At 34.9% G+C, this 16,798-nt stretch overlaps 1 protein-coding gene across 2 annotated transcripts; it reads left to right on the top strand.

Annotated features, from left to right (window-relative positions):
- Window positions 1-11,882: 11,882 nt before the first annotated feature.
- Window positions 11,883-16,760, top strand: LOC108464216 (uncharacterized). 2 transcript variants are annotated; one of them, XM_017764380.2, is made up of 6 exons: window positions 11,883-13,269; window positions 13,449-14,367; window positions 15,085-15,142; window positions 15,233-15,316; window positions 15,391-15,532; window positions 16,186-16,760. In XM_017764380.2, exons 2-6 carry the CDS (start codon window positions 13,881-13,883, stop codon window positions 16,558-16,560), a joined length of 1,146 nt encoding a protein of 381 aa, XP_017619869.1. In that variant the 5' UTR covers window positions 11,883-13,269; window positions 13,449-13,880; the 3' UTR covers window positions 16,561-16,760. The 2 variants fall into 2 exon arrangements, with proteins under 2 accessions (XP_017619869.1, XP_052879716.1); XM_053023756.1 differs by having other exon boundaries at window positions 12,988-13,358.
- Window positions 16,761-16,798: the final 38 nt, after the last annotated feature.

Below are 16,798 nucleotides of genomic sequence, written 5' to 3' on the forward strand. Positions count from 1 at the left end.
TCCGGCCATGAAGCAATTTGAATTGAGAATAAGTCTGTTTAAATGAATGTTTTGATTTTCGATAAGTTTTAATTATTTGTGATGCTTAAACTTACTAAGCTTTGAAAGCTTACTTCGTTTGTTACGTTCTCTGTTTTATAGATTGTTGATTCCAGTTACCTGCTCGGAAAGAGAATCGTCAGCTACTCGTCACACTATCTATCATTTTGGGGTACTACTATATTTTAGAGCTAGTATGGCATGTATGGAATAGACTTAAGCGAATGATATTTTGAGATGTACTTATATATAAGCCATGTGAATATGGCTACTTTTGAATGTCGATACAAGTTTGAATTTCGATCTTTAATTGAGTTTGGCGATGTATATTTTTATTTTATTTTTATTGTGTATGTTTTTTTTTTAAATATTAAATTTTGGATCAGTAACTCTTCATAACCCACCCCGGCGACGGACACGGGTTATAGGGGTGTTACAAAAATTGCAGGGAAGGTTAGATATCTATAAATGGGCTATATTGAGTAAAAAAAAATTTTAATTCGTAAACTCCAATAATGCCTCGTACCCTATTCTGGCAACGAATATGGGTAAAGGGTATTACAGTATTCCTTATTTTTTCCACCTTCTATTGCCTCGAGTCAAAGTCAATTAGGTCCGCCATAACATTGATGCCAATATTATTAACATCACTTTGTCTTTTGTAATTTTTAGATCCTGACACTCACGTATCCTTCGCCACCGAAATTTGGGCCCCCATCCCTCTTCTCCAACACATACTATCTTTGAGAAGTCTTTTTGCATCCCACACATTTTTCTAGGTATAGGAAGGTATATTCTCTAACCCTACATTTAAGAAATAAATAGTCAGATAATATTTTGCTTTCAAATTATACACCAACAAAGAATTTGGACAATTAATTAATCGCTACCCTTGTTTTGTAAGTAAAGCTAAATTAAACTTTGTCAAACTCTGGAAACCCAAACCCCCCATTCTCTTTTAATTCACCTAAACGATTCCACTCACACTAGTATATTCCAAGCTTCTCATGTCCTTTTTTCCACAAAAAATTCCCTATAATACTTTCCAGTTCCCCACAAATAGATTTTGGTAGTAGGAAACATGCCATTTAATATCTTATAAAACTGGTTTTAAAAATACCTTTTTTCCCCCTTATGATAGAAATTTGGTGCTCTAACTATCAAATTTTGACTTCATACGATCCTTTAATATCTGAAAAGTCTACCGTTTCCCCCTTCCCATCATATTGGACAATCTGATATTTTTTTTGGAATTTTTGAAACTCGAACATTAAGTATCTGTGAAACAAAATTTCTATAACAATCTGGAGTATTTGTACTATAAAAAACAGTAGATTTTTCATAATTAACACATTACCTAAAACAATTTCCATATTCTTCAAGTATCTTTTTGATGGTATTTGCCCTCATTTCAGTGACTTCTCCAAATAAAATATAATCATCAGCAAACATTAAATGAGAAATTTGAGGTCCTCTTCGACATTCCTTTGCCCCTTTCAATGAACGATCTTGTTTTTTCAGTCTCAAGAGAGATGAAAGACCTTCGCTACAAATTAAAAATAAATAGGGACTCAACGGGTGTAATATCCTGATTTTGGGCCTAGTCGGAATAGTGGCTTCGTGACCACAAAATACGAGATAGAAATAATTATTTTATGATTATTTTAAGGTCTATGATATGATTGCATGATTGTGTGAAAATTTCGTGAAGAAATTTTATGCATAAAGTGCTTAAATTGAAATTAGGGACTAAATCGAATAATTTGCAAAACTTGCATTCTAGAAGTTTCTAGTATGAAATTGTTTTGAAATATTAATTAGGAGGTCTTAAAGAGTAATTTTACCAATTTCTAAGTCTATGGACAAAAATTGGACATGGATGGAATTTTTGGAAAGTTTAGTAGTAAGGGCATTTTGGTCATTTAGGGGTAAAATGAATTAAAATACAAAATTAAAGCCAATTTTGCTCATCTTCAACCCCATGGCCGAATATAGCAAGGAGAAACTATGGCTAGGGTTTTCAAGCTTCCAAGCTCGATTGTAAGTCCGTTCTACCCTCGTTTTAATGATTTTTACGTTTTGGAGTCCCTAGCTCGATTTAGCTTATGCTAGCAATAATTTAACCTAGGTTTATATTTGGAAAAATACCCATAGGTGAAATTTGTGTATTTTGGTGTTTTATGATAGAATATGAGGTTTTAAATTATGTTAGACAACTTGTGCTACTCGGTTTTAAGTGAAAACGAGCAAAAGGGCTTAATCGGTAAAAATACCTAATAGTCATAAGTACATGTTAGAGTGAGAATTTGATGTTGCCATAGAAGGAAAAATGATCAGCATGTCATAAAACATAAGAAAATAGGCTGAATTTTAATTTACGAGCTTTGGGGCAAAAGTGTAAATATGCAAAAGTTTAAGGGCAAAATTGTAATTTTTCCAAAATATGATTTTGGGTCAATTTGAATAATGTGAGTCCTAATTAGACTATATTTTAAATGATAGAGCAAGGAAAACTGAAATTGGGCTAAAATGGGGAAAATACCAAGTTGTGGACGAAATGGTAAAATAGCCATTTTCGCATACGAGGTAAGTTCATATGTAAATGTTGGTAACATAGTTATTATTTTAAATGTTTTTATGTTATTTAAATGATATGATAATTATTATGAAATATCATACTTGTGACAATTGTTTGATAATATGTCAAATTATGTGATATACTTGGAAAATGAAATGTGAAATACTACAGAGTATCGTATCGACATTCCGTAGGAGATGGTTGAGACGCATAATTGGGAAAAAGGTCCGTTGAACCTTAGGAAAGGATTAGGATACAAGTGACATGTCACTAGGATGTTTGGGCATCCGAACTCGTTGAGTTGAGTCCGAGTTCACTTATGGATGCGAATGTCCGAACTCGTTGAGTTGAGTCCGAGTTCGAGAGATGTAACTAGGCATCCGAGCTCGTTGAGTTGAGTCCGAGTTCACTTATGGATCGAACGCCCGAGCTCGTTGAGTTAAGTCCGAGTTCGCTTATGGGCGGGTTACGTGGTAGCTTGGCTACATATGTGGCACTTATGTGCAAACTTTCCATGTATCCGAATTATATTCGATGTGTTCAACGGGTAAAGTTCTACTCAAATGGAGGAATACTCAAGATGAAAGGGACGTATTGGTAAGTGTTGTGAAATGGATACTTTGAACAGGTATGTACTTAACCCTCGGGTTGAAAACTCGATATAACAACAATATGGTAAGATGATAAATGAAAAGGTGATATGAATGTCTTGGTGATGATTATGCAAATGATGTTTTATGTTTGCTTATATGGTTATGTTACTTGCTATTTGCATGTGAGCTTACTAAGCATTTATGCTTACTCCTCCTTTTCATTCCTTGTAGTGTTGACAAGCCAGCTCGGAAATCGAAAACGGTCGGAGGCACGCTCACACTATCCGTATACCATCTTAGCATAATGGCTTGTATATTTTGAGTATGGCATGTATAGCATTATAATCATTTTGTATATATGGTCTTATGATATGGTTATTGAGTGGTATGGAAATAGAAATGCTTGGTAATGATTAGCCATTGGAATGGCTAATCATGATCATATTTGGTATTATGTATGTCAAATTGCTAGCTAATCCATGGAAACCATGAAATAGGTAAAATTTACCATAAAATAGATTCAGACAGCAGCAGTAACGTGAGTTTGAAAAATCACTAAAAATAGTAGAAATGGAATTAAATAATGAATAAGTTATGGAATCGAAGCTTGATGAGTCTATTTTCATATGGAATAAGCGAAACAGGTATATGAGCTATATTTTATGAGATGTTTAAATTTTTGTAAAACAGGGCCAGAGCGATTTCTGGATCCCCTGTTCTGACTTTGGAAATTCACCATAAATTTTACAAAGATAATTAGAAGTCACGCTTTATATGTACAGATTTATTATTGAGTCTAGTTTTATTAGAAACAAACGTCATAGTCATTGAAGCTCTGTACAGGAGATATCTGATTCGTAATACACAGAGGTCAGAGTAGTTGAACCCTGAAACAGGGAGACTTTAACTAATAAACTGTACTAATTGGCCCAACTAAAAATTCTAGAAAACAATTAGTAGATATATATATGAGTCTAGTTTCAGGAAAAATTTACGGAATTGGATTTGAGTTTTGTAACTCGAGATATGATTTTTAAAGCGATTGTGATGCAGTTAGCCAGCTTGTCTGGAAATTTTAAAATGAATTGTATGAATGTTTAATTAATGAATTAAGTCCGTTAACACCTCGTGTTCGACTCGCAACGGTCTCGGTGCGAGGTGTTACATTTAGTGGTATCGAGCAGGTTTAGTCGGTTCTCGGACTAACCTAGCATGTGTAAAAGTTTAGCTGTACATGCCACCGATCGTGATAGTGTGATGTCTTCCGACGCGTATAAGTATCGTCTTATTTAGACAGGTACTCTCCAACCGAATGTGCCGACCATGTTCAATGTTATGTGAAGATATTTGAGTAAAATTATGATTATGATAAGTCTCGGTTCAGAAAAGTATGAATAAAAGTTTATGATACATATGTGATAATATGTGAGATGAAAGTTCATGTTGTGATAAATATCCATATTTGCTTAATGCTCATACGATGTAGTGTATGTGGCTTACTTGATAAGATGAACGGAATAAATAGAAAGTAGTAGAGGTATGAATAAAGGTCATAATATCATATCTGAATGAAAATGTCCTTGTCTTGATTGGACGTTGAATGTTGATGAATGTTAATGATATACAATTTTTATGAGATAAAGGATTATAATGAAATGAACTTATCTATGTTAAATTCTTTGGACTGAATTGTATGATTGTAATGATATGTACATGATGATGCACGAAATGAAAGTTTTGATTGTGATGCAAATATCTATGTTTGTTTGGCCTTATATAATGTCATGAGCATGAATTAATTTAATTAAATGAATGGATAAGTAAAGTGTCTAGAAAACATAGAATGTATGCATAAGTATATTGTCTAAATGGGACAATAGGAAAATTGGTGTAAGCCAACATGAATGAATGACATGATTTTGATGATGTTACTATGATGATGGAAGTTGTGTCATATGTGTATGTATAAGAAAGTCGAGTCGGAGGTCCTACAACCCTCCCCTTACAAGTGGTACTTATAATGGAATTTCATGAGATTTGTATTGAATAAGTTTCGGTTGAGAACCCAAAGAGTACAGTGATAGAATAATTATAAGTATGATTAGAGATTGAAAATGAGCTGATAAGTAAAGTCGAGCCAAGAAAGTATCGGATTGACGTAAAAATTATTGGAGTTATGCTTTGTCCCGATTAGAAAAGGAATTCTCCTTGGTAAACCGAATTACTCGGTGCAAGGTCGAGAAAAGTGTAAATCGAAATTTATTCAGAAGCGGCCTTCTTTAGTGAATGGTTTAATATGAAATTTGTGACGGAGAACTAGTTGGGGAAATGATAATTGAAATGTGAACTATCCGAGTGTGTGCAGTTATGATCGGACAGATTTAGCGATCTCTTTTGAGATGTTCTATGTGTTTACTTGTTCTCAAAAATATTTCTATGGCTATTGATCTTCGAAGAAATTCTTGTTATATGGGAATGTCTTCTAATTTGGTGTTGGATGAAAGCATTGGTAGTCGACTAGTTTATAATTTATATTGCTCTATTTCATCGGTATTCTATTTCATTTAAATCGATAAGAATTGATGAGAGAATACGTATGATATTATGATTCTGTTTCTTCTACTTGATGCTTCATCTAATATATATGTATGGGAAGATATATTGATCTTGTTATATTTGATTTCAGTGGGATTAAATGATGTTTTCTTCGGACTTTCTTTCTTTGAAGAATTATCGGGTATTCCGTATTTTCTCTATGAGTTTGGTTTTCGATTCTCGGCATAGTATCGTATCTTGGGTTTCTTTATCTGGATCTCTTTATTCGGATTTCTTTATTCGGGTTTCTCTATCTTGGATTTCTTTATTCGGTTTTCTTGTTATCTTTGTTCCATAATTTGTCAATTACAACTCATGTTCAAGTGGGTTCTTCGCTTCGTGATAATCATGTCAAATATGACTATACTTCTAATTTGATCTTGGTAATGTGGTAATTTTAGTATTGGGATTTTTCTAATTTCGTGTAAGGATTTAACATCGGTAAAGGCATAGGTGATAAAAGCGCGAGTTTTAGTCGGTATGGTAAATTATTTATTTGAAAGATTTCATGTGACAATTATGTCGGATTATTTTCCCAAGTCGATAATAGAATTTCATTTTGTACGGATAAAAGAGTAAATAGTTTGAACGAGAAGTGTATATTTATTAGAAAAGAGTTGGATATTAGTTTAAGTCACTACGAATGATAAGGTTTCCATCTTGTGAAAGTGAAAAGTTTATTACATGTTGACAGAGTTCGGATAGATGAGAATATTGGTAAGCAAGCGTCGAACTAGACTAGTCTACATTGAGCAAAGACTTTCTGACTTTCAGTAATGTATTGTTGTATGAATTGTGATGTGTTTCAAGACAGTGAGGTAATGTGATAGTTTAGAGCATCTGATGTTACATAAAATCGGAGTTGTTAAAGGGGTTAAAGCCGAGCATTGGGATCTATCAAAATTATCCCTGTCAGTGTTGATATTGGGATGGAAATGAGAAGGATTATTCTTGAAGCCATATCAGAATCATTTCTATGGCGGAAAGAGGAAAATGTGATGTATTCTATTATTAAATGTTTGGCGAGATCTACAAGTCATATCTGTATTGAATGAATTCCTACTCATCAGATCCATGGAATTTCAGGTCTCTTTGATTGTTGGATTTCTTGGAATTCTGGTCTCCATTAAATCAAGTTGAGATCCGGGTTTTATGTCATGATATCATGGGAAACTGAGAAGGGTTGAAAGTTTAAGAACAGTTGAGAGTTGAGGCGTAAGCTTTTAGATCATATGAGAAATTGAAGAGATGTATTGGAGGTACAGTCTAAGTGCAAGTTCTTGACACGAATATGAGATTAAAAGTGAAGACCGCTTTCGGTAAGATTTTCGGGACGAAAATCCACGAAGGGGAGAGTTGTAATATCCGATTTTGGGCCTAGTCGGAATAGTGGCTTCGTGACCACAAAATACGAGATAGAAATAATTATTTTATGATTATTTTAAGGTCTATGATATGATTGCATGATTGTGTGAAAATTTCGTGAAGAAATTTTATGCATAGTCTTAAATTGAAATTAGGGACTAAATCGAATAATTTGCAAAACTTGCATTCTAGAAGTTTCTAGTATGAAATTGTTTTGAAATATTAATTAGGAGGTCTTAAAGAGTAATTTTACCAATTTCTAAGTCTATGGACAAAATTGGACATGGATGGAATTTTGGAAAGTTTAGTAGTAAGGGCATTTTGGTCATTTAGGGTAAAATGAATTAAAATACAAAATTAAAAGCCAATTTTGCTCATCTTCAACCCCATGGCCGAATATAGCAAGGAGAAACCATGGCTAGGGTTTTCAAGCTTCCAAGCTCGATTGTAAGTCCGTTCTACCCTCGTTTTAATGATTTTACGTTTTGGAGTCCGTTAGCTCGATTTAGCTTATGCTAGCAATAATTTAACCTAGGTTTATATTTGGAAAAATACCCATAGGTGAAATTTGTGTATTTTGGTGTTTTATGATAGAATATGAGGTTTTAAATTATGTTAGACAACTTGTGCTACTCGGTTTTAAGTGAAAACGAGCAAAAGGGCTTAATCGGTAAAAATACCTAATAGTCATAAGTACATGTTAGAGTGAGAATTTGATGTTGCCATAGAAGGAAAAATGATCAGCATGTCATAAAACATAAGAAAATAGGCTGAATTTTAATTTACGAGCTTTGGGGCAAAAGTGTAAATATGCAAAAGTTTAGGGGCAAAATTGTAATTTTTCCAAAATATGATTTTGGGTCAATTTGAATAATGTGAGTCCTAATTAGACTATATTTTAAATGATAGAGCAAGGAAAACTGAAATTCGGGCTAAAATGGGAAAATACCAAGTTGTGGGACGAAATGGTAAAATAGCCATTTTAGCATACGAGGTAAGTTCATATGTAAATGTTGGTAACATAGTTATTATTTTAAATGTTTTTATGTTATTTAAATGATATGATAATTATTATGAAATATCATACTTGTGACAATTGTTTGATAATATGTCAAATTATGTGATATACTTGGAAAATGAAATGTGAAATATTACCGAGTATCGGTATCGACATTCCGTAGGAGATGGTTGAGACGCATAATTGGGAAAAAAGGTCCCGTTGAACCTTAGGAAAGGATTAGGATACAAGTGACATGTCACTAGGATGTTTGGGCATCCGAACTCGTTGAGTTGAGTCCGAGTTCACTTATGGATGCGAATGTCCGAACTCGTTGAGTTGAGTCCGAGTTCGAGAGATGTAACTAGGCATCCGAGCTCGTTGAGTTGAGTCCGAGTTCACTTATGGATGCGAACGCCCGAGCTCGTTGAGTTAAGTCCGAGTTCGCTTATGGGCGGGTTACGTGGTAGCTTGGCTACATATGTGGCACTTATGTGCAAACTTTCCATGTATCCGAATTATATTCGATGTGTTCAACGGGTAAAGTTCTACTCAAATGGAGGAATACTCAAGATGAAAGGGACGTATTGGTAAGTGTTGTGAAATGGATACTTTGAACAGGTATGTACTTAACCCTCGGGTTGAAAACTCGATATAACAACAATATGGTAAGATGATAAATGAAAAGGTGATATGAATGTCTTGGTGATGATTATGCAAATGATGTTTTATGTTTGCTTATATGGTTATGTTACTTGCTATTTGCATGTGAGCTTACTAAGCATTTATGCTTACTCCTCCTTTTCATTCCTTGTAGTGTTGACAAGCCAGCTCGGAAATCGGAAGCGGTCGGAGGCACGCTCACACTATCCGTATACCATCTTAGCATAATGGCTTGTATATTTTGAGTATGGCATGTATAGCATTATAATCATTTTGTATATATGGTCTTATGATATGGTTATTGAGTGGTATGGAAATAGAAATGCTTGGTAATGATTAGCCATTGGAATGGCTAATCATGATCATATTTGGTATTATGTATGTCAAATTGCTAGCTAATCCATGGAAACCATGAAATAGGTAAAATTTACCATAAAATAGATTCAGACAGCAGCAGTGACATGAGTTTGAAAAATCACTAAAAATAGTAGAAATGGAATTAAATAATGAATAAGTTATGGAATCGAAGCTTGATGAGTCTATTTTCATATGGAATAAGCGAAACAGGTATATGAGCTATATTTTATGAGATGTTTAAATTTTTGTAAAACAGGGCCAGAGCGATTTCTGGATCCCTGTTCTGACTTTGGAAATTCACCATAAATTTTACAAAGATAATTAGAAGTCACGCTTTATATGTACAGATTTATTATTGAGTCTAGTTTTATTAGAAACAAACGTCATAGTCATTGAAGCTCTGTACAGGAGATATCTGATTCGTAATACACAGAGGTCAGAGTAGTTGAACCCTGAAACAGGGAGACTTTAACTAATAAACTGTACTAATTGGCCCAACCAAAATTCTAGAAAAAATTAGTAGATATATATATGAGTCTAGTTTCAGGAAAAATTTACGGAATTGGATTTTGAGTTTTGTAACTCGAGATATGATTTTTAAAGCGACTGTGATGCAGTTAGCCAGCTTGTCTGGAAATTTTAAAATGAATTGTATGAGCTGTTTAATTAATGAATTAAGTCCGTTAACACCTCATGTTCGACTCCGGCAACGGTCTCGGGTACGGGGTGTTACAACGGGTCCCCCTAACATAATCCTTTCGTCGGATTAAAAATCTCTCCTTTTTTCACCATTCATAATAACTAAGTATAAGATAGTACTTATGCAATTCATAAATGAAATCAACCTACGATCTTGCAAAACCTATTCATAACATCATACTTCTAACAAAAATCCATTCAACACGATCATAAGCCTTACTCATATCCAGTTTCAACGCCATAAAGCCTCTCCTATCCGCCCTTTTCTACTTAAACGTATGTAAAATTTCGTAAGCAAGGAGAACATTGTCCACTATCAATTTTCAGCTACCATCTTTGATATCATTTTGTATAAAACCAAACATGAGCTTATAAGGCAAAAATTTGTTAAATTCGAAGGATGACTAATTTTTGGAATTAGCACAATATTTCTAACATTCAGAGCTTCCAACGACTAACCTTTATTAAGAATCTCAAGACAAAAAGAACTGACCTCTTGTCCAATAATATGCCAAAATTTCTAGAAGAAAAGAGTTGAAAAACAATTAGCCTCTAATGTTGTTGTTGGACGCATATTCTTTAAAGCTAAATAAACCTCCTCTTCTGTGTAGTCAGTAGTCAACATCTGATTCATGCTATCTGTTATACATCTATCCACTCTAGACAAAACGTGCTTCAAGTTGCTAATACCTGTTGTAGAGAAAGTGTTACTAAAATAATCACGAGCAATCCTTTTCATCTTATGAGCATATGATGTCATTTCTCCTTCCCCATTCTGTAATCTATGAATGCGATTCATACTCCTCCGTTTGGGAAGCAAAATTATGGAAATATAACGTATTTATGTCTCTCATTCGCAACCAATTTGCACGTGCATTTTGCTCCAAATACATCTATTCTTTTTCCATCTCTATTTTAAGATGTATTTTAACATCAATCAATTCTACCATTGTCTCATCATCTCTATCTAGCTTGTTTAAATAATCCAACCTTTTAGTAAGGTTTTGCGTCAGCCCCATTCTCTTCTCTTTAATTTGCACAACCCATTCTTGTAAACCAATCTTCAACTTCTCCAACGCCCTTCTTGTACCACTATCCCATATTCGCCTTATTTCCTCTTCACAAGATTCCTCCACTAACCACCAATTTTTAAATCTGAATCTTATTTTCCTTTATCTTATGTTTGTCTTATTTGTTTGAATAAAAAGAGGACAATAATTTGAAAAAAAATGGGGTAAATGTCGAATAGAATAATCAGTGAACATAGACATCCATTCAATATTTGTCACTCATATGATATTTATTTTTAGTAAATTCCCCCTCTCCCAAATGAACCATGGCCCTGAATAGTCAATATCCATAAGCTGACATTCCTTTAACACCTTATGAAATTCCTCTATACATTTATCTTCTTTCAGCATTCCCCCTAGACTTCTCAAAAAAATATAAAATCTCATTGAAATTGCCACAAACTAACCATGGCAAATCATGATTTTCTCCTAATCGTCGCAACAAATCCGAAGTTATTTATCTATTCCGAACATTCAAGGCTCCATAAAATCCCATAAACCTCCACTTCAAAACTTCTCCCTCTGTCTGAATCTCTACACCAATATGGTTTGTCAAATAACTTTGAACATTAATCAAATAATTCCCATTCCATGCTAAACATAGTCCACCTTGTGCCCCATCTGCTTGGGCGTCAATTCCATTTTGAAAACCACATCTTTTAAGTACATTTCTCATTTGGTTGTCATTTAATTTAGTCTCCATAAAGAAGACAAGTTTGAGATGATAAAACTTCAACGAATGCTGAAACCTTCAAATAACCTGCCAAACCCCGAGCATTCCAACTTAAAATTTTCATTTCTCTTGGTTGGTTAGCCCCTTGGCAGCCGCCAATATCAATTGGTTGCAAGCATCAGATCGCTCAACAATAGTTTCTAATGAATCCATCAAAACAAAAACATTAGAAACCAAATTGTTTGGGCGAGGCTTTTTTTTTTTTCCGTTCCTCATCACCATTGGGCTTTTTTTAAGTTATGCTCCATTTCAATTTGACCCAGACCATGTGAAGATCCACCCTTATTCGCATCCTTTTGATTTGAAAATCCCTCCAAATTAAAGCCTAATATTGGATTGACATTATTCCATGATTTTCTCCTAATACCATCCCTAAAATTTCACCCAAAATCTTGCCTTCCCTAATTTGCTTCTCCAGAATCTCCATCGTCACCCTTCCTCAGCCAAACATTGTTTGTGGCGAAAGCCTTCCTCGATTGTGTCTTTAACACCAAACTCCACCCCAATTCCACCTCTTTCGAGCCTTGGCTAAGTCTAACAAGGCAGAAATTGTCATTATGGCCTAAACACCTGCACATAAAACAAAATAACATTAGCCTTTCATATTGGAAATTCACATAAATGAACTTTGGTGGAAAAATCATAATTTTGTTTCATCTCTTTAAAGGGCGCCTAATATCCATTTGAACCCGAATTCAGAGATAGTTCTTCATTCCCCAATTTATTTACTTCATATTATATTCTATGACTTTCCCAATAAAGTTTCTCAATTGTATTACTACAGGTTCTGAATAAAAACCTGGAGGGAGATCATGTACCTGGATCCAAAAAGATGAGAAAACCAGTGAGATTTGCATCATATCTTCATTTTCCCCTAATTCGTGGATCACCAACGAGTGATTGTTAAAAGTCCAAGGCGTTCCATTGATCACTTGTTCAATGTCTATCTCATGAAAAAATTTAAACAAAAATCACTTTTTCCCCAAATAAGATATCTTTACTAAAGATTCACCGTTGTGTTTCTCATAGCCAAAAAATGAACTACACTTGCGATAAGAAAACATCCTACCAAGCAAAGCTAATATACCGATTTTTGGGATTCCAAATCAGCCGGAATTAACAACACCTCCTTTTCCCTTTCATCTAAATTTATGGACTAAATTGTGAAAAGCTGGTAAGTTCAGAGGATATAGTAAAAATTGGCAAGTTTAGAACTAGACTTTATCCATTTTCAAATTAAAAAAAAAAAGTAACCGGGAATAGCAGGTAATAAACCGGTCACTCTTCAATAAAATACTGCGAACAAAAGCCAATCTTCACTATTCTCTCTTTTCCACTCATTGGTTCTTTACTTCTTGCTCTAAATTATAGAGAGAAAATTCGATTCCTAAAGATCGAACCCTTTTTTTTTTCTTCTCTCGGTTTCTTTTCAAGTCTCCGATCAAATTTTCTCGGGAAAATGAAAGAGAAAGAAAGTACTGAATTGTCAGCAAATTTGTCAGTTTTTTCCCTTAAGACAGTGACTGAAACCAAACGACGCAGTTTCACAAACAAACACTGCACTAACTTTTTCTTTTGAGGTAACAGAAACGCTTTCTCTCTCGTTTTCCACAATGCAGAATGGAATCTCTGTTTTTTCGAGGCTAAATAATTTGAATTAATATACAATGTGATCCTTTTTTTTTTCTTCACTTTCAAAATTTAAACCTTTTTATAGAAGTAATCTCATTTTTCTCTAACTTTGGGTATTGATTTTTAGGGCTTCCGAGCTGAGTTGGAGACTTTGAGGATAAGGGAAAATGGGGGTTGTCAGGGTTCTTGTAAGGTATGCTCTGGATGGTAATGAGAGAGAGAGCTGTGTGGGTTTTTGAGGATTTGAGTGAAGGTTGGAGTGGTAGAATTGTAAATTTGAGGTTGTCTGGTGAAAAGCTGAGATCTAGTTTCTGAGTTTTCAAAGGGCTGTTAAAGGTTTTTTTGAAGTGGTTGAAGCTTTGTATTTTGAGGAATGTGATGTTTTACTGGATTTTTGTCAGTGGGTTTTTATAATTTTGAGGGTTGAATAGGCAATGTTTAGGGTGGGGATTGGAGTGAACTAAAGAGCTGCTAAAATGAGAACTTAGGATTGCTTTGCGGTTACAAAAAGCTGAGATCTCTATAGTTAGTGTCTGTGTTTGTGAGTTTTTCTCAATCTATGTTGGGTGCACCGAGATTGAGGTCAATGAATGCTCCTGATTCCGAGGCACGGCCTGTACTGGGACCGGCAGGGAACAAGGCCGGTTCATTGAGTGCAAGAAAACCAGCTTCAAAGCCTTTGAGGAAGGTTGAAAAGTCTCCAGCTGAGGTCACTGCAACAGAGGAGAAAAAATCCCTTCCATCATCTATTGTTAGTTCACTTTCTCCGAAGAAACATTCTGTCAGTGTTCCTTCAGTGCTTCGTCGCCATGAGAAGTTATTACATTCTAATTTATCACTAAATGCTTCATGCTCATCGGATGCTTCCACGGATTCATTTCACAGTCGAGCATCTACTGGTAGGTTAATTCGGTCAAATAGTGTTGGAAGTAGGAGGAAGCCATATGCGTCAAAGCCAAGAAGCTTTGTTTCTGATAGTGGTTCGGATTCGCCATCTGATGGTTCACATCAGAAAAAGAGATGTGCGTGGGTGACACCAAATACAGGTGTGTTGTTGTGTCGTTATAATTTTACAGTGTTCAGTCCTGATTGATTAGAAATTGTGTCAAATTTCTTCCTTGAGACTGCTTTCAACTGTTGTAATAACTGCAGAAGCTTGTCTGAGAATCAGGTTAGAGCATATTCCTCTACATTTAACTTTTGAATGTCATAACCAGAAGAATTACTTGGGGTGGCAATGGCTGCTGGCACTAGAAATAGGATATAATTTTTGTGGTTCTGCACTAAGAACAAAGCAATTTTTTGTGTAATTTATGCTTTTCAAGTTCTCCAGTCTTGATGTTGCCGTATTGGATTAGGTTCACTAACTATAAATATGGTGCACAAGGAAGGTTGTGACTCGATGCTTTGCAGATTTTAATGTTTTAAATTGAGCAGTTAAGTTGCCTTATATTTATCTTTCTGACTTCATATGCACATTCCATTTGCTTGCAAGTTTTGCATGGTTATCACCAAGCACATTGTATGACAGTAATTACATGAATGCAAATTAGTTACACTTTCAGAGATTCAGGTATTGTCTTCAAAGTGAAGAACTGTCTATCAGACTATTGCAATCCGTTAGGGATACATCCTCAAGTGATCCCTAATTTTTGAGGGAGTTTTATTTCATTTAATGAAGGCATTCCAGTGTGGTTCCCTTGATGCTCTGGTTTTTCTTATTTCATGTTTTTGGCTGACTTATTTTTGTTTGTTGGGGTCAGATCCAAGTTATGCCACTTTCCATGATGAAGAGTGGGGAGTTCCTGTACACGATGACAAGTATGTGATCGTAATAGTGCTCTGTCTGGTTATTGATAAAAAGAATTTCATTTGATAAATAGTTTGATTGATATTATTATCCACATGCAGGAAATTGTTTGAGCTGCTTGTACTTTCGGGTGCATTATCTGAACTTACATGGCCTGCTATCTTAAGCAAAAGGCAAATGTTTAGGTATTGTTTGGACAGAAATTCCATCTTACTTCATTGAATAAGCAGATTCATTGCGGATGTGTATCTTTATGCAGGGAAGTTTTCATGGATTTTGATCCTGCCGCTGTATCAAAATTGAATGAGAAGAAGTTAATAGCACCTGGTAGCGTGTCAAGTTCTTTGTTATCAGAACTAAAGCTTCGAGCTATTATTGAGAATGCACGCCAAATATCTAAGGTAGATTCACATTCTTCTTTTCACTATTTTTACCTTGCTTGGCATGAAAAGTAGTGCTTGGCTGCTCACTAAATCACTTCTAAGCAGCATAAACTAACAACAGTCTGTAAGCTAGACGGAATATGTTGCTCTACTAAAGTTTACACAGTGAAGTTATAATTTGTCGCTTATCTTGCAATATATAGCATATTTCTGCCATCTTCTTTACTATCTCCCAATATAGAGCTCATTGGGTTGATTGTTACGTCCAATATTTGGGACCAGTTTGCATCATTCTCTTGTTTTAACAAGTGATTAGCCAAATATAAAATTGCTTATTGATCACTTATTTGAGGAGGTTAGGTGAAAAGTAGCTGAAAAGTGGTCCTAAACCCTCCAAGCAGTCTTTTATCATATGGGACAAACCATAAGACAAAAATAGATAATTTGTCATATATAATCATTTTTTTTGAGCATGAGGAAACTTAATTATTTGTATCAATTAGATGCCAGCTTGCTTAATAGTTGGTAAATGCCAAGTCATTCATGTGATTAATTTACTTTCCATCCGGAACCACTAGCCATTGTTACAGCAATAAGTACCATAATTGCACTCTCCATAATGGCTATGATTATCGTTGCAACTAACTTTTTGCAGATTTTGGTGATGGCAGGTTATAGATGAGTTTGGGTCATTTGATGAATATATTTGGAGTTTTGTGAACCACAAGCCTATAATAAGCAAATTCAGATATCCTCGCCAGGTTCCTGTTAAAACCCCAAAAGCAGATGTCATAAGCAAAGATCTGGTAAGAAGGGGTTTTCGAAGTGTGGGGCCAACGGTCATCTACTCGTTCATGCAAGTAGCAGGAATAACAAACGACCATCTCACGGGCTGTTTCAGATTCCAGGAGTGTACAACAGCAGCAGAAGGAAAAGAAGTTGAGATCAAAGAGAGGGCTGAAGAAAAAAAACCCGATAATAGTGTTAGTGTGATCGAATCAGAATTATCCATAGCTATCGATGAATTGAGTTTCTCCTGCGAATGATGTTGACAGATGGCAGATGGTGCTTCAGGTTTAATCATCCGTTCACCCACATTGATTAATTCACTACGCTTTTGGGTGGTAATGAAGGTGGTTTTGTGTATAAAAACTTTCATGAATACTTGTGCATCATGAATTTGCTAGTTTGTAGATTTCTGAAAAAGTAAATGAAAATTTAACTGGTGAATGTGCTATTGATGGAAGCCTGTCTGTCATGGAGGTTCATAGTTTGATATACAAT

Source organism: Gossypium arboreum, chromosome 13 (genome assembly GCF_025698485.1).
Source record: "Gossypium arboreum isolate Shixiya-1 chromosome 13, ASM2569848v2, whole genome shotgun sequence".
NCBI lineage: Eukaryota > Viridiplantae > Streptophyta > Magnoliopsida > Malvales > Malvaceae > Gossypium > Gossypium arboreum.

Bases quoted from the DNA above. Each gene is read 5' to 3' on its own strand.
- LOC108464216 (XM_017764380.2), top strand. From the start codon at position 13,881: ATGTTGGGTGCACCGAGATTGAGGTCAATGAATGCTCCTGATTCCGAG. The intron at 15,317-15,390 runs GTATTGTTTGGA...ATCTTTATGCAG, and splicing joins AGCAAAAGGCAAATGTTTAG to GGAAGTTTTCATGGATTTTG. The intron at 15,533-16,185 runs GTAGATTCACAT...TGGTGATGGCAG, and splicing joins ATGCACGCCAAATATCTAAG to GTTATAGATGAGTTTGGGTC.